Raw genomic sequence first — 25,100 nt, 5'->3', positions numbered from 1 at the left:
AAAAATATTGATAAGTATTTATGTGCTAATTTGTGTGCACCCATTATATAAAAATTTATACTACTTTTTTGTAGTGCGTTAAATGATGAATCATCCATTCCAGCCATTTCGGTTGATCACCAGGCGCCATATGCCCAGCATTACGCACCAATATTTCAATCAAATGACCGGCATGTTTGGCATATCCTGCAATTTCACCGTCCACCCGCCAGACTTTGCGTTCCGCTATTTTATATTTATCGGCATCTGCAAACTTAAGGTGCATCAAGTAATTACGTGTCAAAGGATATGCCACAATTATATCAAGTTGTCCACTATAAATACAAACAATATAGTCCTTTAAAAGTTCTGCTATCCATGGCGCTACCGTGTCCATTACATCTTTTTTCAAAAACTTCTCCACTTTATTTTCTTTATCTAAATCATGGAATGTCTTGTTGCCTACGTGAATCGCTCGGCGTGTTGCTGACGACTGAATAAAGTTTCCAAGAATATCATCCGGCAAGTCGCTGTCAGTTTTTAAATAGTTATAGTAATAGTTATATCCAGTAAGGTTATGAAAAACAGATCCATTGGTAAGGTCACCATTGATAAGACCATCAAATACCTCAAAGGCACAATCCATGTCGTGTTTTTCTATACATTTTTTACCTTTCTCTTCCTCAATATGGAAGCGATTCAAACCATGATCATCGATTAAACCTAACTGATATAAGTAATCACCATATTTGAGTTGATGCAAAGGATCAGAAAGTCCATTACCAATAGCTAAACCTTTTAACGGGATATAAACACGTGTGTCCACTGCATTTTGCATCAAGTGAATATGATAAGCCAGTGCTGGTACATATTTCCCTGCATAAGATTCTCCCGTTATCCAAAACCCAGTAGAATTTGACCATTCAAAAAGTTCGTATAATTGCATTACGGCCTCGTGTAGGTTACGCCCGACATCTTTTTCATTGCGAGCGTAGCCATCATCGCTGTCAGTAAAGCTAAAACCGGTACCAACTGGATTATCAATATAAATAAGGTTATGCGAGCGACTCCAAGTATAATTGCGTTTTTGTAGATGTCCATGTGAGTCAAACTCAAAGGGTCCATTTTCCACAAATAAACCAAATAACGAAGATGCACCCGGTCCTCCTTGCAACCATAAAACTACGGGAGCATAATCAGGATATTCCTCTGCGGGGAAATACCAGAAGAACATATTTGATTTGCGTCCCGCATCCACTGTTAAATAACCGGAATAGCTTTCCACTTTGTGGAATTGACTGCCAACAACTGCTGCTTTTTGTCGAACTTGGTCATTGGGTATTTTTGGATCATGTATAAGTGGAGTTAGATAAAGTGGTTCACCAGGATCTCCTCCATCATTATATTCCTGGAATCGGGGATATGGATTTATAAAACTTCTTGCAAACTTTAATTTCTTTGCATCGCCCTCCATAAAAAGTGATAAAGCCATGAGGGCGAATGCGGCAACATGAATTGCGTTTTTCATTGCAGATGCACCTAAGGAATACAAAAATGTTAAGTAGGGGAATCCTACAATTGCTTCGATTCTTTTATGATGCTATATAAATTTAACTCTCATGTGTGCACAAGCAAATAATATATGATTAGATAACATACCCACTATCAGAAAAACCAAAATATATTTTCACAACAAAGACCTACGTCAAACCTAGTAAAGTTTAAAAATTAAACTAACGCGAAGTAGAAAAGAAAACCGGTAAAACGATGTTCAACACTGGTCAACTATAGAGTTGTATTAAAACTGTTTGTGGAGAATATGTATTAAATTTGTACTTCCGCGACACAGTAATTCATACTCAAATATTTTATGATTAAAATTTGTGTCTGAATTTCTGGATATTAAATTTTGCAAAGACATTATTTGGTACTAAAAAATTCCACTTCTCTTGTCTGAGTATTTAGAGAATTTAGTGTGATTTATGTCTTCATTTTATGCGACACAGCAACACCAATTTCTTTATGATTCTTTCCGTATCGTTTCTTCTTATGTTCCTCTTTCAGTTTATTTGTCAATTTCAATTGGTGTTCAACAATGGCGAATTTTTCTAGATTTTTTAACTTCTGAAGAAATATATGCCGTGGCAAATTAAATAAAACGTGATTAAAATACGGAAAATGTATTGTTAATTACATGCACAAAATATTTAGTAAGACAGTGATGAAAGTAATAAAGTGTGGAAAATAGAGCAAATTTTTGGAAAAGAAAATGAAGTGTCGGTGGTTGGTGATGTCGCGGTCGTGGTGGAACGTCGTAGTTTGTTTCGGATTGTGTGTTTTGATTGCATCAGCCGCGGTGTCGGCAAAAACCCCAGTTAAAAGTAAAATAAAAGTTGTGACAAATGCACAAAATTTTACACAAGAAAATGACAATCGTAATATTACTACAAAGGATAATGCCGCGTCTGACCAATTACGGGCATATCGTATGAGAGAGGTAGGTGGTTCTTATGATGATGAGGTGCAAAATAGATTTATGCAGTGGCGCCACGGATTAGTATAACTTAATAAAATACATGTACTATCTTTCTATTGTCATCCAATAGGCGTGCACTGATTTGGCCCGAGATGAAGAAACTTTAATGGTTTTCTCGACATTAGGGGGCGGATTAACAGCAATTGATCCAATAACAAGTGAAATTCGTTGGACCATAGCAGACGGTAATTACCAGTGGCGCTTTGTAACAATATTTTAATATTATTTAGTTGATTATAAAAGACTTTTCTTGTAGTTGAAAAAGAGGATTTTGTATATATCAACGAGTTACTTTTTATTGAATTAATTATAGATTTTCGTTCACGCTATGATCAGCTGTTATTTTCCCACAATTAAAAACATTTAGGCGCGTCATACTGATTAATTTAAGTTTAAGTACTCTCATGCACACTTTATTATTAATTTACGTGTGTATATGCAATTCTCACTTTTTATAATCAATAGCTTGTAACTTTCAGCACGCTTAACAATTTGTATTTGTCTCCACAAAAGCGAAGTGCATAAGATACTAAAATTATGAAACTAAGATCCTCTTTTATAATTACAGTTTTATATATATTTTTTTTAGTTTTGTTGTAAGTACAGTCGTAATTTAATGTATAGAAAAGTTGTGAATTTGCTGTTCTATGCATATTTTCGCTATGACAAAAAATGTCATGTGTTTTTCAGCAGCCCAAACACAAACGCAGAAAACAGATTTTTTAATTATTATTTTTGTTTTATCGTAAGTTGATACGAAAGTGCTATATTTGTATGTATGTATATAGTAACCCCCAGATGTTTACAATTATGCATACACTAAATAATGAAATCATGCCATGCTTTTCCCCACTTTTAAGTCATTTGAAAATGTATACGTGTAAAAACCATGTGTAGAAGTTTATTTCAATTTATTTAATTATTGCCGATGTGGAACATTGTATCAAAGTACTGATAAGAGTAATCCACACCCCATACACTTCGGCATAAATTGTTTTGAAAGCGTTGTTAAACTCACAACAGATTGTATCGACAAAAATGTGTATGTGTAGGTGACAACAAAATCAAACAAGTTAGTCATTTAAGTGTAAGCACAAAACAAATGGTAAAAACAAACAATTTGTGCCGGCATAGACATTTATCTTTAAAAATTGAAATTTCGTAGAACTGTGCTAGTATTTGTTGGTAAATACATTTTGAAAATTTATTGCTCCTAGAGATTTTTATTAATTGTTTTGGCTGATTTGTACTGTGTTCTATTAAAGCAAAAAAATATGTACATATGTTTGTTAGAAATATATGTATGTGGACACGAACATCTAAATATCATATCAACAAATTACTACATATATGGTTGCATGTACTTATGTAGTGAGGTGTATATATACATATGTATGTTAGTACATTGTGCGTCGCGTTTAAATGTGTATCGCATGATTATAACCAACATTTTCATTGACCGTATCAAGCTGCGTGGCAAAAATCACACAAATGTTCGCTCCAATTGAACACTTATGGAGTTGTCTATATGTTCATACATATCTACATTATAATACATTTCACCGTCAAATTTTAAACTTTGCTTTCGTTATAAACATTAGAATTTTCTGATAGTCAGACATGACTAATATCTCGCCCAGTCGTATGCGTAGTTGTTTAGTTGCTAATTTGATGTTGTTTTGGTTTTATTGTTGTAGAAACAAAATGGATGTTAGCTATATGTTAGTGTTATTTTGCAAAATCAGGCAATAAACTTTAAACTTCAAATGTGGATTCAGACTCATCAATGGCATATATTTATTTTTGAATAAGTATATATATGTATGTACACAAGCAATGTTATATAATTATAAATAATATGCCATTTTTAGTATAACTCAGAATAGAATCATTTATAAAAACTGCAATTTTCCGACTGGAATTTTATTGTGATTTTTTAAATTTAAATTATCAACATAATGAGTATATAAAGAAAAAATTTTGAAGAATACATCCGTTTTTAGTTTCTAGAGAACCTACATAAATGCTTGTATGTATTTGTAGATTAATGTTGCAATTCATTTTTCTTCCAAAGAACCACCGGTACGCGCCGACCAGGAACAAAATGTCGAAGTGCCGCAATATTTGCCAGATCCACGTGATGGCAGCATTTATCAGCTTAGCGATATGGGTAACTTGAAGAAATTGCCCTACACTATACCACAACTGGTGGCTAGCGCGCCCTGTCGTTCGTCCGATGGCATACTATATTCGGGAAAGAAAAGCGACACTTGGTTCGCGGTCGATCCAAAGTCGGGTAAACGCGAGACTGTTATGGGTTTCGGAATGGATACAGCTGAAGCTACAGAGCAAAATGAGGAAAGTAAGAATAAGGCTACGCATAGCACATCGCGTTCAATTTACTTGGGACGCACGCAGTACACCGTCATGATGTACGACAGTTTGGCCAAGGGGAAAAATGTTAAACCCTGGAATATTACCTTCTACGATTATAGCGCACACACAATGACGCCGGATATATCGAAGGAGTATGGTGAGTTGAGTGGGACGTGTAAAAGTATGTCTTCATATAATATATAATTTTTTTTTTATAATCGGTAGAATATCTGCATTTAACCACCACATCGAACGGTAATATCGTAACTTTAGATAGAAAGAACGGCAAATTTTTGTGGAAGCGCGATTTAACAAGTCCAGTGGTGGCTGCATTTCTACTCGGCTCGGAAGGTTTGTTAAGTGTGCCCTTTACTACCGTCTCCGATGAAGCTTTCGAATCCATTATAGAGGAGTCCAAAACCGGCAATGTGAATACCATAAAGTTGTTGTAAGCTCAAAAAATGCAAATATTTATATCAATGAATTATATTTATATATTTACTTCTTTGAATTCGCAGCCAATCACTTTATGTGGGTGAGCACAGTCATGGCTTATATGCTTTACCTTCGCTGGTGGATAAGGACACACCACGTATTTCGGCAAACCCACCAATAAAATTGCTGGATGGCCCCAACTCCGCAGAAGAATCAGATCCTAAAATGGTATATATCGATGATGTGATACGTCAAAATGCTGGCATTGTGCTCGGCCATTACAACATGCCGACTGACAGTAATTTGCAAATATCGCCCTCGCCGTCGAAAGATGACAACAATCAAGGCTTAGCCACGATCAATCATTTTCCCGATGTCACTACTATGGGCTCAAATGGCTATAGCATAATTACAGGTTCGAATAGCGAAAAGAACTCAGCCGAAATTGGTGTACAAACTGAGCCCGTAATTGAAATGGAAAAAGAGTCGACAAATGCTTTTAATAAAACAAAAAAGATCATTTTGGCGAATAGCAATAAAATACAGAAATTCATGAATGAGTGGTTTATGGAACATCCGAGTGGAAAAGTGCATCAGATTCTTATTGTTTTGGTCTTGGCTATGGTCGCCATGTTCTGGTATATGTGCAGCACTATGCGTGAGTTGAAGAATCAAAGTGAAAACGGCTCGAAAACGTACTCGTCCTCCAATAAGAGCAGCAGCGGCAGCACCAATGTGAATGCACTGGACCTCATCGATTTGGGCGATGGTAATATACGCGTTGGCAAAATATCTTTCAACTCGAACGAAGTACTAGGTAAAGGTTGTGAGGGTACATTTGTGTTTAGAGGCACATTTGAGGAACGCTCTGTGGCGGTGAAACGGCTGCTGCCCGAATGTTTCACATTTGCCGACCGTGAAGTGGCCTTGCTGCGCGAGAGTGATGCGCACGAGAATGTGGTGCGATACTTTTGTACCGAACAAGATCGCCAATTTCGCTACATAGCGGTGGAGCTATGCGCGGCCACGTTGCAAGATTATACAGAGGGTGAACGAAGCGCTGATTTGCGCACGCAAATCAACGTGTGGGAGGTATTGCGCCAAGCGGCAGCCGGCCTCAGCCACTTGCATTCATTGAATATCGGTGAGTGACATAATTTTGGTTGTTAACAACATGAAGCTAACGGGTTAACTAATAACAAATTTGGTTACTTTGCTTGCAGTGCATCGTGATATTAAGCCACAAAACGTGTTGCTTTCACTGCCCGATGTTAGTGGCACCGTGCGTGTGATGATATCCGATTTCGGTTTATGCAAGAAGTTGAATTTTGGCAAGACCAGTTTCTCGCGACGCTCCGGCGTGACCGGCACTGACGGTTGGATTGCGCCAGAAATGATGCGCGGTCAACGTACGGTAAGTTGCAGTGATGCTGCTATTGTGTGCACTTAGGGAATATGTGAATTGAAATTAACTGCACATATTTCCTTTCTACTGTGTAGACAACCGCTGTGGATATTTTTTCACTTGGCTGCGTCTACTATTATGTGCTTTCCACTGGCCATCATGCGTTTGGTGATGCGCTCAAGCGGCAGCATAACATATTAACACATGAATATAATTTGTTGAAACTCAAAGTGGACACAGATGATGAGGCAAACGTGCCAGAGGAGGCTAGCAAGTTTGTAAGTACAACAAATTTTTATGTCTTTCATATTAGCTGATATCAAAGTCGTTGTTTGCTGCTTGCCTTTTATAGATACTTGCCGAACAGCTGATAGCTGATATGATACATAAAGATGCACAAAATCGCCCGTTCGCGCGCTGCATAAGCACACATCCAGTTTTTTGGAATAATCAGAAGATATTGGCTTTCCTACAGGACGTCAGCGATCGCGTTGAAAAGCTGCAATTCCATGTGGAGCCATTGAAGTCGCTGGAGAAGAATGGTCGTTGCATTGTGCGCGGGGATTGGAATGCACACGTTGATCCGCTCATAACGGAGGATCTGCGCAAATATCGCGGCTACATGGGTGCCAGTGTGCGTGATCTCTTGCGCGCGCTGCGCAATAAGGTGAGTTCAATGCAAATTATCCCATTACATTTGATTACAACCTACATTTGTATTTTTTTTGGTACGTCAGAAACATCATTATCATGAGCTGGCGCCGGAAGTGCAGCAAAAGCTCGGCTGTATACCGAACGATTTCACGAATTATTGGATTAATAAATTTCCTGAGTTGATATCACACGCCTATCACGCGTTTAGCATATGCGCCGAGGAACCCATCTTCAGGCACTACTATAATGCCGATTACCACTTCAGTCGTCCGTGGTATTTTGATGCGGATGAAAATCTCTTTCCATCACTACAAAACGACCCGAAGCATTTATTAAAACAAACTGCCGCGGGCAGCAAAGATGGCAGCGCCAGTCCGAAACGGCTGCCGCGCACGCCCGAAAAGCAGCAACAATTAAAACAACGAAGGGGTATTTATAATTTCCGCAAAACTTCGGATGCGGAGTTAACTGGCGTGGGTTTGCAAAGAAATTTGGAATTGTCGACGCCCATTGCCGCAACGACGGCGGAGGGTGAAGATGAGGCAGGCAATGGCAATAGGCGTGATGTCTTTGCTAACTTCAAATTTCGGCGAAACTACGGCAAATCAACGAACCGTAATTACGGCAATATAAACGCGAACGCTAATGCCAACGCGAATAATGGTGGTAATAAAGAGAAGAGCATCACATGGACATTGCCTGGCAAACAGGCTACTGAGGAGTGAATAAGAGCAGTAAAATAATACCGTAATATTTAAGAACCGCGAGTAATACTATTTTTAAGTAAACTTATCGCGCGTATTTAGTTTAAATTTATAAGTTATTGTAACATTTGTGTAATTTTTACTACAAACAATGTTATGTTGAGCAGTTGGAGAACAGTGCAGCGTTCTCCTGGTGGAGTGCAATGGCAAAACTGACTTTCTACTTTGAAACAACGCGTCTCTACGGTTGATATCTGTTGGTTCCTTGCGGAATTGCGTATTAAATATGAATTTCAAATGTTGCAAATTTAAAAACGTATTAGAAATCGTAAAAGTAAATTTGATAGGCTTTAATAGATGTATAATATTTATAAATATGTTTGAAGAAAATATTTCTTGAAATTAGAAATCGTACTAATACGTTTAAAAACTGCAAAAAAAAAATTTGGTTATGTTAAAGTCTCATTTCAACTTCAGACATTTGATGTTGAAGTTGTTTTTATATTTTTCTTTCAGTTTTCCGTTCTAAACATTTGCGCATGCTTAATGCAGTCGCAAACAGATTGCCTTCTCCATTTTAAGTAATATTCTTTTATTTCAATGCACTTAAGTATGCTAGCAAAAAATTATTTTGTGTAATTATTGAAATATTAATTCTATACAATTTTCTTATTCCAATTACGAATGAATATTATCACTTCATGTTGAAATTTTTGTGGAGAAAGTGAAAAATTTATATTATGAAATATAAAATGCAGCATATCCAGTCTACAGTTGAGCGAAAAAGCTATTATTGCACGAAAATAATTCTAAATGAAAAATAATTTATAGTTTTCAAACAAAAAACAAGAGCGAGACTCTGCTTATCTATAAAAAAATATTCCTCACTGTAGCCATTTTATTGTCAGCACAGTACATCGAGCGTTGCTTATCAATTGCGTAAATATTTGCATATATTTTCTGAGCTAATATGTTTCTACAATCGACAGCAAATACCCGGCTCTTCTGTAGACTGCAAAAATGTTGTTGTTTTGTTGTCAGAAAAGGTGTCTGTCAAATGCACGTAATTTGTCTGTGATAACATTTATTGTTAAACTTAAGAAATTTATAATAAATAAGTGCTTACTGTTTAAGCGTTTTCAATTGCAAGCGTTCAAAGGGAAACAATATAAATGTGTATTATGCTTTCATATACATTTATATATATAAATTTATGTATATATGTATATATCGTCACCTATTATGCAAAACAACGTAGCGTCACTTTTCATAAGTTTACAGGCGAAGGAAAAATGATATAATAGAAAAATTTGAGTTTTGCTTATAAAATGGTTGTATATTGGTTATCATACACTCTTATTGAAACAAAATTAGAGTTTTCGTTAAAAAATGGTTATATATTTGTTATCATATCTGACAACGATTTAAATTTTTTTAATGATACGTTGTTTTGCATTTTAGTTGATGATATATATCATAAATAATGCATACATGTATATAACTATGTTCTCTTGCAAATTTTGCTCTCAAACTTACCAAATTCCATATTTTATTTCTAATTTCTTTTACATTTAATAAAAAAAATTGTATTAATTAAGTCGAACTATTGTATTTTGTTAATAAATTGTTTTATTTCAGCGCTTGCAATTAAACTTAGTAAGGCATAAATAAAAATAAACTCTGTAAATATACCGTTATTTGAGTATGCATGCACTTGTAAATGCACTTTTATGTGACATGATATTTCATTATTACTTTATAATTAGCCTAAATTGATTAAAAACATATTCCTGACAATTGCAACCAAATATCTAACTGTGTCTGCGTATCTACTACTACTTTTACTTTTTTTCCGCAAATAAATATTAAAGTTTAGTTAAAAGAAACCAAATTATAGCTTTTTATTATCACGTTTTTATTTGTTTATGATCTTTTCTTTTTTTTGGTAACAATTAAATTTTACTTAAACGCTCATTTAGCACATACATACATATGTACATTTAAGTATTTATGTATGTATTTTTTGTTTGTATAGCGTTAAGCAGCCGAGTGCCTGCACTGCGTTCAATATTTAACAAATAATATTAGCAATGAAAAATTAACTAAAATTAGTCAACAAAAATACAATTGGCAACAATTAAACAAACTCACAAACATAACATGGCGATTTAATAAATAAGTTTATACATACATATGTATATAATTGTAACTGATACATAAAATAATTTACTACACACGAAAATAATAATTTTGCATTTGCAAAAACTCAACTTGCTTGAAAATTACTGAAATTTTAAATTAAAAAGAAATAATAAACACAGATTTACATATGCATATACATACATACATATATGTAAATGCAGTAATTTACAAATATATAAATAATACGTAATTTGCTAGCTAACTTTGGCTTGCCTACAGCACGCGGCTTTTAATGCGATTTTAATAAATATTTTTCATATTCGAAATCTTGTTTTCTTTGACTATAGTTTTTTAGTAGCGGGTATGCAGTTGTTTGAATTTAATTTGTAACAAATTATTATTATTTTTTTTAATTAATAATAATTTTTTTAATTAATAATTAATTTTTTAATTAATAATTAATTTTTTAATTAACAATTAAATTTTTGTAATTAATTAATTTTTTTGGTAATTATTAATTTTTTGTAATTAATTATTATTTTTTAATAAATAATTAAATTTTTTTAAATTAATTATTATTTTTGCAATTATTATTTGTTTGCAATTATTAAATTTTTTGCAATTGTTAATTTTTTGGTAATTAATTATTAATTAAAAATTTGTGCTATTATTTCGTAATATATTTGGTATTTTTTGTTTGCTAGTATTTTCACGACTTTTATATAAAGAAACGCGCTTGGACTTTTTTCGTTGTCAAGCTTTTCGTTCAAACAAAAAGCATATCGCAGAAAACTGTTTTTTTCGCTTTATTTGGATTCGGCGTGCTTCATTTCGTGCTTCACACAGTGCCGGAAAGCGTCCCAGCCCTCCGATTTGGCGTTGGACTGCAAAGAAAAGAGTACATTTATTATTTATTTGTTTATTTTCTGGGGAAAAAAAACGGAATAAGCAAAAGAAAAGAAAATGTTTAACAGTTCTTAAGAACCTTGCAGAAAATGAAAAAGTGGTTGCGGCAGAGGTTGATAAGTCGCATTATCTATGCGAATGTCCAGACTTCAGCCGGATGTAGGCACATATTCTACGGCTCTCAATGCTACAACTTAAGAGACATGAGTTGGGAAAGTATTAGGTTTTTTTTAGCAAATCCACTGAGCCGCTGGGTTTACGTAACCAGAACGGACCCGAATTTTTTATCCGACCGAATTTTTATCAAGGACTGTGAACTCCGCAGACTTCAGCCGCTAAAACAAGAACATGGGCTTGGGCTCAGTGCGGCCGCCCGTGGTCTGCTACTCATGCGCCTCCCTTTTCAATCAACCAATCAATAAACCAAACGTTGTAGATTTTCCCACATATGTACATGTACATAGGTGTCATATATAACATTTTAGACAGTTTAGGAACTTGCTGTTATTTTAAAAGATAGCACTGATAAAGCTTATAGGAAAAAACATATTTTTTCCTCATACTAAGAAGTATCCAGACAAACAATTTCATCTTTTTCATTAGAAATCTTTGTTAGATAACGATTGTAGTAGTTCATATAATTTTTTATCGACATTTTCGTATTTTAATAAAAATAATATAAGTATATAGTTTTCTAAAATATTTTTATCTACAAATAGTAACCTTCATTTTGTATTTTTGCGTTTCAAAAGTAAAATGGTCTAAAAGCTTTTTGCTCAACTTTGAAGCTATAGAAGCATATACACGAGAAAATCTCATGCTTAAAATAAGAGCCAAATCAGTATAGGTCATAACTGTTCCTCCAACAATATGTTGTATATGTATAGTATTGGAAGTGTGGCTAAGAATATGCAACTTTTGTAAAAATCATACATTTTTGTTGTAAATGTGTTAATGATTGAAAAAAATATTAAAATAACTAAAATATAATAGAGGTATAAACATTAACAAATATAAAAGGCAAATAAAACAATGAAATAATATTTCAAAATTATTAGTTTTTTATTTAAAAATAAGTATATGAATATTAATAAGCATGTAAATGATATAAACTTAAAAATGAGTATAATAATGTTATAATGTTAATTAAACAACAGCAAGGAATTTAGATATTTATATATTTTATATGAAACACAAAATGGAATGGCACAGAATATGCATATGAAATGGTTTTGAACAAATTACATATAAAAATTGTATGTTTAAAGATTTGATACGCAACGAGTAATGAGATATTGGAGAATAAAAATTATTTTCAAAATATGTGAATTTTTGTTATGGACACTTTGAACTTTAAACTAACGTAAATCAAGATATGTAAGCGCATGCTGATTGCACAAATTTTACATTAAAAATAATAATAAAAAATCGTAATTATGAGAAATGTGTATAAACAAAAATTAATTCGGGTACAAAATGTATCAACATGCACTCTTTTTACAAAATAAAAATGTGTTAGGAAATATTTTGAACAAACTATGCTATGGCACACGCGGCACTCAGGAAATGAGAGAGAACTCAAATGGACTGCTAGCCTCTTTACAATTAAATTGATTTTAAAAACTTTCAAATAAGTTTTTGATAGTAAAAATAATAGTCAGTCAGTTTTAAGCGAATAACTCGGCGTCCTTGAAATGTTCTAAGCGGCGACAAGCGCGTTGACGCCACACCGCAAACAACGGTTTGTCAGCCTCGATAAATTCATCATTAGCCAGATCGTACTCAAGTACTTTCCAATGACTTACTTTGAAGCCACGATGCACCCGATCCTTCATGATGGCGATGAACTCTCTGTAGGACAGCATACCGTCACCATTGTCATCGAAAATGGCAAAGACCGTATCAATCAAATGTTTACTAAGGCTGAAGCCAGTGCAAATTTTCACAGCGCGCGAGAATTCACCTGCGAAGAGAAAAATTGAAATTGAAATAATTTTATGAAAACAAATAACCTCAAAAATATATGTGTGTGTACTTTGTGAGATGGCACGATCGGCCAGCGTATACATGCGCATAGCGATTGCAAAGTCCTCCAAATTGTTGAGGAAGCGACAGAAGTCACGAAACTCATCGAACGTTATGCCGCGTTCCTCTTTAACGCGATCCATCAGACGCTCCAAATATGCATCGTATTCCTCCGTATTCAAATAGGTGTAACGTAGTAAGATTTTTGCAAAATCATTTTCTGTGATCGCCACATTGCCTTTGGAAAACTCATTGAACTCCAATTCGAGCACCTCTGTCTGTAGATTGTCCATGAATTTGTAGAAGCCATCGTAGTTGAGGTCCTGATTGCCCTTCTTGCCAAACAAATGGATCTGTAGTGTGGTATCGATGCGATGTTTGCGCTGTAGGCCCTCATCGTCAGCAATGTAATCGTCCTGTGGAAATGTATCTAACGGTATTAATAAGCTCAATACAGTTTTACTGTAAAATTAAGTGTGTTAAGCTTGGATAAGGGTATTTTCAAACAGTTACTTAGTTTAAATAACAACGGTATCATGCTTGAGCGCTTCAACAAAAACTATATTTCGAAAATTGGGTTAGAGTAAATAATATTAACCATCATGCGTGGCCACAAAACATGTAGAGCTAGCAATGCTGCTGTTGTTACACAATTGATACATTTTTTTAGTTTTCGAAAATCTTTGAAAGTGGTGTTTTTCATCAAAATTTCGAATCTTTAGAAGGACCATACTTTTTCGTATATAATTAAAATAATAAAAAATTGTATCAATCGTATGAGGATACACATATGTACATACATCTAGAATAAGGTATTAAATGTGATTTGTATGTAAAATAATTACAACTTTTGGTTATATCGACATTATAACCACATTTCAACTGAAAATTTTGAATTAACTAAATGCTGCTTTTCAACACTATTTAAAATTATTTATATACAGCAGACAATTTATCCCACACCACTTTATTTACTCTACACACAAATACCTTACCTGCGCGCGTTTTACAGGTTCATTTTTCGATTGCTTTTTATCGCTATCGTCCTTGGAACGTCGTTTATCCTTCCAGACACCACTAAAAATGCTTTCCATCTGTTGTAAGCGTGTTAGTTTTGGCACAAAAACAATCAAATATCATGCGATTAATAAAATGGCGCAGAAAATATGAATGCGACAGCAGAAATAAAATAAATACAACAAAAATGTAAACTTCAAACAACAAAATATTGCCAAAGCATACAAGAAATAACAATACAACAAAAATAACAACAAAATACTGCTAAAGTAAAATTTAAAGTAAAAAGCGTGTAAAGCGTGGAAATTAAAAACAAAAATCAGTTTCAGCACTACGGCAACTATTCGGCAGTATGCCGAGATACATGCTCATTGATAACATACCGAGTAAATATGTAGTATATTTTACTTAGACTATCAACAGTGTTTACAGGTGAAGCGGTTTATTTTTTATCGCTGAGCGCTAGAGCGGGTCTAGTACAGAAGCCAAGATTTGCGGATATTTTTTATATGTATGTGTGTGTAAGTATATTGTAACTCAACTGTAAATTTCTAAAATAAATTTCAACTGAACAAAATCATTGAGAAAGAGAGAAATAGGATAAAACAGAACAGCAAACATAATAGTTGAATAAACTTTCCTACATATTTGACTTACATCGTTGCTTTCGTCAGCTTTTTTTGTAGCTTTGAAAAATATTTCATCCGCAGTTTCTTGAGTCCAAAGTAAACTTAACAACTAAACCAATAAATTTATGAGTAAGAAAAAAAAACAATTGATTTAATATTTATGTGGAATTGTTAGCGATATAAAAAGCAACTGCAATTAACCTATCATTTTGAAGTTCATTACGCTTCCACCGCAGGCTATCGAAAATTTAAAAAAGTACTAATTACACACTTTTTATAAACAAATTTTATGCTTATACATCATTTTCATATAAAAACATAGGTTAGGTTTTTTTTTTTTATATATTTTGGAAACAAATGCTTACAAGCTTACGCGTTTCTTCGTCGACTTTAGACTGCTTGAAAGTACCACCCAAAATTCTCAAAATCTGCACAAAATAATAGAAAAAGAAAATGATATACTTATATAAAGCAAAATAAAGTCATAGAAGAAAAAAATAAATTATATCTATAATTAAACTTAAATACATTAAATTATTGTGAAAAAACAGTAATGTTAGCAGAAAAAGTTGATTGAGTTTGATGTGTTTAAATAAGAGAATGCTATTTTTAATTAAAGTAATAATTTTTATAACTTTGAATATAATCTTTATATTAAATATCACTTTACATTAAACTTTTTTGAGTAAAATTTAGTAAAAAATTAACATTTGAAGTGTTTTACAGTCTTCTAAATTAAACATCAAATTTAAATTTTTTTCATAATTTTACTGTTCAAAACATTTTAATAAAAATTGTTTATCGCTTAATTGTACAAATATTTTTATATACCAAAAATGCACTCTTTTATTTAAACCATTCACTGCCAGATAATTTACGAAACATTTACCGAACACAATTCACTTACCACCAGGAATTCATCCTTTTCAACGCGTTGATTGCCGTCAGTGTCGAACATATTAAATGCAATGCGAAAACCAGAAATGGGCTCTATAAGAAACATTTGTTTAATGTGCATATTTATTTGCTGGAAAGTAAACTCATTATAAACTCACTTGTCAAAACGGATAACAGGAAGAGATACTCTGTGTACGAAACAATGCCTGAAAATAAAGCAAAAAACTTAGCACTTAAAAATATAATTGAAAATTTAAAGCTTTTTAAGTATAATATAATATTATACTATGGATTTTAATTCTAAAATAGTAGCTGCAAATATTACCTCTGTCTCTTAGTGTGCGAAATAGCATTTTTGAGCCTTTCTTCAAGGGCGGTGTGTTGTCTTTTATGGTCTGCAAGTCTTGGTCACTCAGCATGCGTCGTTTCAGGCGTGCTGCAATTATAACACAATATTCTCTTTAAGAGTTTGTTAATTTTGTTAACATTTTGCGCTTACGTCTTGGCTCTTGCTCAACCACAGAATCTAGGAAATCTTGCGGTGTCATATACAATTGGCCGCGGTATTCCACCGATGCGAACTTGATGAAGCGGCGCTCACGTGACGTCAATTTCTTAAGCAAATTTTCATCTTCGCTCTATACATTAACAAAAGAAAAACACAATATGATAAAAATAAATACTTATAGGGAGTGTAAACGTAAATGCCTTACATATAATACGCATTACACACAACCAGTTTCTCGCTGGTGCTGATTAATGTTCTGGCGAAATTGGTAATTCTATACTTTTCCAACTTACGCAAAAACAAATTTACAAGCAAGTATTAAAGCAGTTTGCTAACCGTTTATGTAAATATACCAGAGTACCGTGTTGAATTGATGAATGTGCAAGGAACTGTGTGATAAATTTTAAATATATACGTTGGCAATTAATCGCCGAATTCTAAAGAAGGTGTATGAAGATGTTGTAATACTTGAATGAAATATATGCGAGATTTGTATCTCACTTGATGATTACACAACCAAATGCGTCTGCGATGCGTTGGGAAAAAGGTTTATATCAATTGAAAACAAATTTAAAGATATAATGAAATAAAGTAATGCTTATTTTCTTTTTACAGTCAGTGGTTTTGGTTCGAACAAGAAAAAAAAAATGAACTTCGGTTATACCCAGAATACCCTGCACAAAAAGTTTCCATAAAACAACTTAATTTTGATTTTTTAGTTTATTTTCTAGAAAATTACTATAAATGTAGTAGGACCAGCCTAGCAAAATATTCCATGCTAAAACGTAGATATCTCGTCGAGTAAAAGACTCCTTAAGAGTCTGTGTTATTATTATCAACTCCTCTCAGTAAACAAAGCCTAGCCATTTTCCCACATTTAAATATTATGTACATATATTGTCTCATATAATCTTTATTGCCATCATTGAAGTTATTATCATTGTTATTGACTGCAATAAAGCAGCAGTCAATATCAATTTCATAAATTTTACAACAGTAATAAATAAATCCGGCGTTAACAACCTGAAAAACTTGAGTATGCATTTCACGCTACCAACGATTTCGAAGGCAATAATACAACTCAAGTAAATAAATTTAGGAAATTTATATATGTGTATTTTATATATTTTGTATTTATGCAAAATCTACACCAGCAATCCATCAATCTCTGAGTCACTTTTTTAATAACACAATATCGTCTAATTTCAAACTAAAACAACATACTTAAAGCGCACTCGCAATCACGTGCCCTCTTGTCAGTTACACATGCGCGCCACAGCCCTACATCTATTTAAAAATGAACATGGTACACTTATTCCGGAATGACTATACACTCTGCCATGGAGCCCTCGTGGGAGTTCAAAGTGTGCTTATTCATATTTAAACTTTTTAACATCATAATTATTACTTTTTTTTTTATTAGATAGATCGATATGTTTGAAATTCATTCATTCATTACTGCTTGAAGCACAATTGTGTTCATACCGGGACCCACCTACCACAGAGTATTGACAATAATTCTTAATAATTGTGTGACATCATCCTCTACGCGAGGCGACTCAGCAGCCATATAGGAATACAAGGAGGCATTAAAATACACATGTATGTGTATGCTATATAAACATATTCATACATGCAAAGTAATTTATGCCACAATATTGGGTTATGGTTGTTTTGTAGGTGGCAATTGACGGTGGCAGGCGCGACAATCAATTCAAGAAACGCGTATTCATCATCGTTGTTGGCAACAGCAGAGAGACAGACACCTTTTGCTTTTGGCCACCATAGGATTTTTTAAAGCGCATTAATGCATTGTACAAAGGACAGGCAAACAATTTAGACACCGCCTTTTGTCTTCAATTGTAAATCATTCAAAATTTAATTGCATTCAAATTTGAGTAGCATACCTGATAATAAATAGATAAACACTTGCATGCGTCTACCTACAGATTACATTTGTTTACAGGTTTGTTGTGGCATTTGCGACATTGTTGTACTGTCAGTTGTAGTCCAAAATAAAAATGTGTGCCCCGAGGGATAAATTCGATTGTCGATATTGTGTGGGTGTCTAAGTGTTATTATTGTCTGGTTATGTAGTTTTGTTTTGACTGCGCTTCGCGGGAGTGCCATTGTTTGTATGTCTCTCCGCCGGCAGCTTTGACATTGGGATGCCATGGATTAAGCGCCGTCATAATTTACACTCTGGGTGGCAGGCATACAAATTCAATACGTTTCAATATGCTTTGAATTGTTGCAGGTCGGAACAAATTGGTAAGGCTTTGGTGAGTATAATACGCCTTTTAAAAGCAATTTGTAAACTTGACATTGTCTATTGTATTCTAAAATTATGTCATGCCTAAGCGGATATAAATATATTAGTAATAATTATGTTAAAAATATATTAATTTGTCTGAATGACTTTTATGAATAAAATTATGTTAAAAAAAATTATTAATTTGCCTAAATGACTTTTATTGATGATATTGTGATATGTATATGTACATACTATATACGACTACGTCAACTATTTATGAAATTAATATTTAAAAAGCGTGAATATAAATACAATTTTTGCGATAATAAAATTAAATTATTTATAAGCTCTGATGAAAAACGTAAGATCAAAATTTTTTAGTCAGAAATTATAAAATAATTTTAATGGAACTTGAATGTGACTCATAAATAGAATACCAAAAATACCTGTTATAATCAAAATAACAAATGAAGTTCATTGAAAAAAGTGCAATAACCCCTACTAGTTGCTTAAAATTGTAGTTGTTTTTTATTGGCGCTTAACAAATAGACCAAAACAAAAAACAGCTGACATTGTTTGAAGAAGAAGCATACAAGTTATGAATGTCAAAAAAGGAATTTGCAACTAAAAATAGACTAGATAACGCACACCTGCACCCGTACACCCTTCGCAAAAAAAGCTTCCGCTATGAATCAATCGAATTTCCAAAAAAATTATTATATTCCAATTAGCATTACTTAAAACTTTAGTTAGTATGTATGAAATATATTCGTAAGAAAACTCATATTTCTATGTTCTTCACGCACAACAACTCACCTTTCGCATGCGAAAAGCAGCGTCTAAACGTTCGCTTTTGAGATAATTTGTACATATCAACGCAGTCAGACCACCACCCACAAGCACTAAATATTTTGTATAATTCTTTGGCACACTTTTGGCACTGTTTAATTTGTGAAGATTTCTTTGTAATGGTCGCAAATTTGGTGTTAAATTTAACACTCGATTCGCAATTCTACCAAATGCAGCCATACTCCGAAAAACGATAACAGCACAAATAAGAAAATCAACGAAGAACTAATTGAAAATAAATGACAACTAGGCGGCATTGCCAGCATAGACTACTTGCTGCTGCTGGTAGGGTTGTATAGCGTAAGATAAATTGTTTATTTGGAATTGGAACGACTACAAATAGGAATTAAAATTAATTTGATTGTTTGGATTTTGAAGTTTAAATATAAATTTTAATATTTAGTATATAATCGAATGAAAATTTAAAAAAATAAAATAAAAGCTACTAAAATGAAGATATGTATATACAAATTAAAATGAAAAGAAAAAAATATAATATAAAGGGCTGTTATAAAAGAAAATAAAAATAAAGTAAAAGCAATAATATAAAAAAATAAACGGAAAGAAATAGTTATATATGTGTATAAAATTATAAAATAGTATATAAACGAAATGATAAAAGCTAATTATACATAAGTACATATGTATGTGTATGTACTAGTATATATCATATATAAAGCATCTGCTAATATATGTATGTATGTACATACATATGCCTGTGTAGATGAATATGTAGGTAAATCTATGCTTTTAATCAGCACATCCTCATCATCGACACCAAATAAAAGTGAACTTAGATAAACTAGAATTTATGTGGTGGGTAACAAACGAGTCTAAATTATTCGACCTCTGTTAGCGTGCCATGCAAAACTAATGCAATGTCAATATTTACACACCTACCCGATTGGCTAGGGAATAGAAAATATTCACATGCACTCAAACACTTACGTATGTATGTATGTACATATTACATACATACATATATATGCAGCCAAGTGGGATGAAGATGGCTCCAGGTTGAAACGCATAAATATTGCGAAAATTGTGTTATTGTCGAGTGATCGTGTGCAGCTAAAAAGTCAATGCAAAAAGAGCTACATATACACATACATGCAAACACACTTAGTTTGCTAGAAACAGGTCACAGAGGGCCATAGAAAGCCGAACATGCAATTGGATTGAAGGTGAGCAAATGTGTATGAATGTGTATGGGTTTACGAGTATCTTCATAGGACACTGTTCGATGGTGAAAATCACTGGCAAAGTTGTTGATGCGCGGTTAACGAATAACAAGCTAAAGTCACAGGGGCAACGAGAACATTTGTATCTTCAATATGCGATATTTTAAGACTCGTACATACATATACATATGTACATGTTTATCTGTAAGTTCGTATGTGTGTGTTTGTCACATGAATCTGCATATTTGCTTGATTATGGCATTTATATACATATGTACATACATGCAGTCCAACCAACTCGCATATAATGACGTGTTCGTTGGTTCAGCGAAATAAATCTACATACATAGTTGTAAGCATACATACCTACATACATATGTGCATGCATAATGTTTATTAAATACATACATATGTTCATGTGTCGCTGAAACGTTTGTTTTTACATTCTTATTTTTGGTGCCAAATTGGAATAGTTGCGAAGCTATTTCTATTTGTTTCAATTGAGGTGTAACAACAATCTTTCTACATTAATTAATTTTGATTGTTTTGTTGAAGAAGAAGGCGCCAAGTTTCTGTTTGCGACAAAAAAAAAAAGAAAAAAATGATTGACTTGCTTAGCAACACAATTTTATACGTATACCATCTGATCAAAAATGACCCGGACTGGACTAATTGAAAATGCGGGCGAAAGACTAAGCGATAAAAATGAATCATTTAAAGGATTGGTACAACCTTTTTTTTTTAGTAGGGAGAAGCATCGATAGCCGGCGTGCGGAACTTTAAACAGCTAAATCTAACCTACTCCCAACTCAAGACTCCCCACGGAACCACCGATATAGTATTACTTCGTGGGTGGGACAGGTCATTTAAGTCTGGGAGGATGCCTAATCTATTGAAAAAGTCTCAGTTTTGTAATTATGAAAACAGACGCTCCGTCCGTAAACCTATCACCCAGTATTTGAAAAGCAAGGTCAATGGAATAATTCATATTCAGAGTCTTCTGTACAGAGTATAACACATCGGACAGTTCGGACTAATGTTATTGTGGAATCTGTAAAGCTAGCTTCTAAAGCACCCATGTCCACTAAATATTTTGGTCAGATGGAAATTCAGATCCCTATGTTATCTGTCCATCTGCGAGTGGATGAGGGTTGCTACCGCTGCTGCCACATTTTGATACCAGTGGTTTTCTCCTCTGCCTTTACCGATACTATTTTAGGCGCCCCAATAATCAAAAGTGAATCCCTTTCTTATAAAGCCGTATTGTCTCTCTGATAATCTTCCGGTTTCCGGGATTGGTACCCATTGTGTCGAGCAAACAGTTGAGGTTTTTAGTTTATAGCTTCCTTCAGGGCTCTGTTGAGTATGCCATCTAATACAGGTGTTTTGGAGTTTTTTTTATTTTCTTTGCTATGGCCAACAGCTCTTCTTCCCTGACTAACGGGGGTGGCCTTGCAGCATAGTTTCGGTGCTTGATATAGAAAATTGGTTCTTCACAGAGATTCTCAAAACACAATTTTTTACTGTGGGTAATTGCCGACTTCACTCTGGTTATGCTTTATTTGACGTCTAGCTGAATGAGTAAGCTTTCTCGGCGTGGCAATTTCCTCATTCCACCAATGAATTGGCTGCCGCTGTCATCAGAGAGATAGCAGAAGATCTCAGCTTGTCCTATGGATCGATTCAACACATTTTGGTTAATGTTTTGGGTGTAAAGCGTGTCAATGCCAGACTTGCACCAAAAGACCCGAATCTTTGCCAGAACCACGTCGAGCAGTGGTCACTAAAGGGATGAATGACAACGTAGCTGAGTATCCTACATTTATGAAACGGATCATTAGTGGTGACGATACTATGAATATGACTACGGAACTGTCCAACAATCTAGCGAATTATCCTCCAATAAAAGCCTCGGCTGGGGGTCTTATAACATGTGTTTGGAAAATGTATTGTCTCAGATGTCTATATTATTATTCATTTCAGCAAGCGCACTTAGTATATTATTGCAAACAGAAATTGTGCTTTTATGAGTTCTTGGCATGTTAGCCGACATGTGCCGCAATAAAGCAAGGAGCATATGCATTTATGTTTCTAAATACCGAAAATAGAATTGGGCAACTTGTCAAATGATCAAGTTACATAAAAGTGTTTGCTGCACAATGCGAGTGAACCGTAAACTGAAACACGATTTTTATACATTTGTATTTTCAGCGAATTCGCTTATATCGCATTTCTTCTTATAGCTATGCGTGTTACTCCAATATGTAAATAAGAATCTATTGCTCTTGTTAATTTGGAATAATATGTATCATTTCATCTTACATATGCGGTGCAGTACGCAGAGACGCACATTGAATTCTTGGTAAAGGTCCGAGTAAATTGAGATAAATGAAAATTTTGGAAGTATCGAGAAGTAGCATAAACACTTTTCAGGAACACTATGCTATATGTTCCCAGTTTGAAATATGAAAAAATGATAATTGCAATTCAGCACTAAAAGAAGTCGACCGAAATAGTGAACACTTTTATTGCTTTAATAGTTATAGTTGTAGAGCTCGGCGACAATGTCTCTCGGGTCTGGCGTTCTCAGTGGTAACAATTTTCTGAAGATTTTTTCTCCAACAATTCACTATAATCATCCCTGGGTCTAGATTTTATCGCTACGGCCCTGCTGTTTATGTTTCTAATACATAAAATATAAAAAACTGTTAGCCGAGTGTATTGACTGCGCAACTACTACGAGTTGAGTCAAGGGCTCAATAAAAGATTTATCGTAAGGCGAACTCGATTCCCCAATCGATAACGATGGAGCAGACGTTCCATTGCCCGACCATGAAGAAGTTCGCATAGCAATTACCCGCCTGAAGAACAACAAAGCGGCGGAGGCCGCTGAATAACGGGCCGAGCTATTCAAATACGGCGGCGAAGAATAAGACGAAGAATAGACGCACAAATAGCACCAAAATACCAAAAACAATAATAAAAAGGAATAAATTCAATATTTGGACATGCTAATGACTACCAATAAACCGCCCACGCTCTCTAGTGCCGCATCCTTTCGCTATCCTGCTGACCCTGAGATACCGATACGCTCGTTACAACATTTTTTTATAGCTGCGTTGACATTCTAAACGCCCATGGCAGTAATAACAATAACAATAATAATAATACGAAGAAATTATTATGTCGCGCCACGGATTTCCATGTAATTCGCATAAATCACATTGCTGGAGCGGTTGGTGGTGCTGTTGGGAGGCATACGCTACTCAAATTTCTAATTTCAATAATTAATAAGAAAATGTAATAAAAACGTCTTGGACAGAGGTGAGTAATAGAAATGTTGACCGCGACACTAAGCCAGAGGGGGGCAGCAGAAGCGCTTGACTAGTGTCGCCCAACCATTGGGTCCATTTTGATTTCACCAAGCCGCGAGGTATGCGCATAGCAGCAGGCGTATGCTGCACCAACTGTAAATAAGAGTATGTATGCATATACAAACATATGTATAAGTCTATAATGTTGTAGAATAATTTAATAAATTTTAATAATCACTTCGAAATGCATAAATGGCTAAATGTGTGTGTGACTACCCGAGGATTACAGCTAAAAATTTGTATTGTGCACATTTGGCCAATGGCATTAGACGGCGCTTACCGCAGGAACGCCGCATGCACAAGCGACCCATAAGGCCAAGCGCTGGCTGCTTATCAACGCGCCCGCCCCATGCTAGCCGACTGCGCATGTGTGAAAATGCAAAGCAACACGCCTACGGCGCGCCTCGCTCGGTATGCATCGGCAGACGGTAAGACATTTGTGGTCAGTGTCACAGCGGCTAAGACTGTGACTGCGACTGCGACTGCCATTGCTGCTGCTGTGCAATCGCAATCAGCCGAACGCGGCGCAAAGTAGTTAGAATGCTATATTGACACTTCATAACTTCTCAACAAAATTATTATTATGTGTTTGAGTATTGCCCGGCTAGAGATTAAGATCGGCTCATAATCTTGGCCACATCACAATTTCTTTTGAGGTTTATTCGGTTTATGTTTTTGATTTTCGTGTTGCGTCCGAAAAGCATTTGCTGCCTGCTGTGCATGCGCGCTCGCCACGCTCGCATTGTCCCAGAAAGTGAGCGCGGCGGCGAAAGGCTTGCAATCGCTCGTAGGACTGGTTGTTGTTGATCTGCCGTATAAGTACTCCCGTATAACATGCTTATATTGCTATTTGCTGTTTTTCAATGAGCTCGTAAAAGTAATTTAATTACCCAAGCGCCAACATCGCTTCCCAAGTGCGGTTGTGTATTTTTAAGTTCGATTTTTTAATTGTTGTCTTCGAAGAGTGAAAAAGTCGTTTTTCGAAAACAATAACTACAACAACAACTGTAATAAATAGCCATAAACCATTTAATTTAACAAATATTGAAAATGCCAAAAGGCTCCCACACACAACTTAACCGCACAGAGTGGCCAACACACAGCCGCGTCTCAGCGGTAGAAGCTGTGCCACGCAGCGCGCTCGTGCAATTTGTTTGGTCGTAAAAGCGACCTTTCGTTGGGCAATAAAATGCTTGTTCACGCCTCTCAAAATTGCATCGTTTCACATT

At 34.6% G+C, this 25,100-nt stretch overlaps 3 protein-coding genes across 9 annotated transcripts; 1 reads left to right on the top strand and 2 right to left on the bottom strand.

The window, feature by feature from the left end:
• Positions 1-26: 26 nt before the first annotated feature.
• LOC120782278 (venom serine carboxypeptidase) lies at positions 27-2,980 on the bottom strand. 2 transcript variants are annotated; one of them, XM_040114479.1, is made up of 2 exons: positions 2,965-2,980; positions 27-1,518 (listed from the first exon to the last, which is right to left on the bottom strand). In XM_040114479.1, exon 2 carries the CDS (start codon positions 1,505-1,507, stop codon positions 56-58), a length of 1,452 nt encoding a protein of 483 aa, XP_039970413.1. In that variant the 5' UTR covers positions 1,508-1,518; positions 2,965-2,980; the 3' UTR covers positions 27-55. The 2 variants fall into 2 exon arrangements, with proteins under 2 accessions (XP_039970413.1, XP_039970412.1); XM_040114478.1 differs by lacking the exon at positions 2,965-2,980 and adding an exon at positions 1,639-1,739.
• On the top strand, positions 2,050-9,232 carry LOC120782277 (serine/threonine-protein kinase/endoribonuclease IRE1). The gene is made up of 9 exons (XM_040114477.1): positions 2,050-2,476; positions 2,586-2,700; positions 4,590-5,048; positions 5,117-5,339; positions 5,410-6,470; positions 6,550-6,740; positions 6,827-7,009; positions 7,084-7,398; positions 7,469-9,232. Exons 1-9 carry the CDS (start codon positions 2,249-2,251, stop codon positions 8,108-8,110), a joined length of 3,417 nt encoding a protein of 1,138 aa, XP_039970411.1. The 5' UTR covers positions 2,050-2,248; the 3' UTR covers positions 8,111-9,232.
• Positions 9,233-11,033: 1,801 nt separating this feature from the next.
• On the bottom strand, positions 11,034-19,539 carry LOC120782265 (calcium uptake protein 3, mitochondrial). 6 transcript variants are annotated; one of them, XM_040114436.1, is made up of 11 exons: positions 19,284-19,539; positions 16,205-16,343; positions 16,031-16,141; positions 15,864-15,911; positions 15,716-15,798; positions 15,174-15,236; positions 14,837-14,917; positions 14,158-14,256; positions 13,173-13,578; positions 12,943-13,100; positions 11,034-11,115 (listed from the first exon to the last, which is right to left on the bottom strand). In XM_040114436.1, exons 1-11 carry the CDS (start codon positions 19,494-19,496, stop codon positions 11,038-11,040), a joined length of 1,479 nt encoding a protein of 492 aa, XP_039970370.1. In that variant the 5' UTR covers positions 19,497-19,539; the 3' UTR covers positions 11,034-11,037. The 6 variants fall into 6 exon arrangements, with proteins under 6 accessions (XP_039970370.1, XP_039970369.1, XP_039970372.1 ...); XM_040114435.1 differs by lacking the exon at positions 11,034-11,115 and having other exon boundaries at positions 12,647-13,100; XM_040114438.1 differs by lacking the exons at positions 11,034-11,115; positions 14,158-14,256 and having other exon boundaries at positions 12,647-13,100.
• Between the last annotated feature and the right edge of the window lie 5,561 nt (positions 19,540-25,100).

The sequence above is a fragment of the Bactrocera tryoni genome, chromosome 1, assembly GCF_016617805.1.
Source record: "Bactrocera tryoni isolate S06 chromosome 1, CSIRO_BtryS06_freeze2, whole genome shotgun sequence".
Taxonomy (NCBI): Eukaryota; Metazoa; Arthropoda; class Insecta; order Diptera; family Tephritidae; genus Bactrocera; species Bactrocera tryoni.
This window is presented reverse-complemented; position numbering and strand designations above follow the sequence as displayed.

What these genes read in the sequence shown, in the direction of transcription:
- LOC120782278 (XM_040114479.1), bottom strand. Translation starts at nt 1,507, where the DNA reads ATGAAAAACGCAATTCATGTTGCCGCATTCGCCCTCATGGCTTTATCA.
- LOC120782277 (XM_040114477.1), top strand. Translation starts at nt 2,249, where the DNA reads ATGAAGTGTCGGTGGTTGGTGATGTCGCGGTCGTGGTGGAACGTCGTA. An exon ending in TCGTTGGACCATAGCAGACG is followed by an intron (nt 2,701 to 4,589) that starts GTAATTACCAGT and finishes TTTCTTCCAAAG; the next exon opens with AACCACCGGTACGCGCCGAC. An exon ending in CAGAGGAGGCTAGCAAGTTT is followed by an intron (nt 7,010 to 7,083) that starts GTAAGTACAACA and finishes TGCCTTTTATAG; the next exon opens with ATACTTGCCGAACAGCTGAT.
- LOC120782265 (XM_040114435.1), bottom strand. Translation starts at nt 19,496, where the DNA reads ATGGCTGCATTTGGTAGAATTGCGAATCGAGTGTTAAATTTAACACCA. An exon ending in AAAAGGATGAATTCCTGGTG is followed by an intron (nt 15,237 to 15,715) that starts GTAAGTGAATTG and finishes TATTTTGTGCAG; the next exon opens with ATTTTGAGAATTTTGGGTGG. An exon ending in ACGAAGAAACGCGTAAGCTT is followed by an intron (nt 14,918 to 15,173) that starts GTAAGCATTTGT and finishes TTATTGGTTTAG; the next exon opens with TTGTTAAGTTTACTTTGGAC.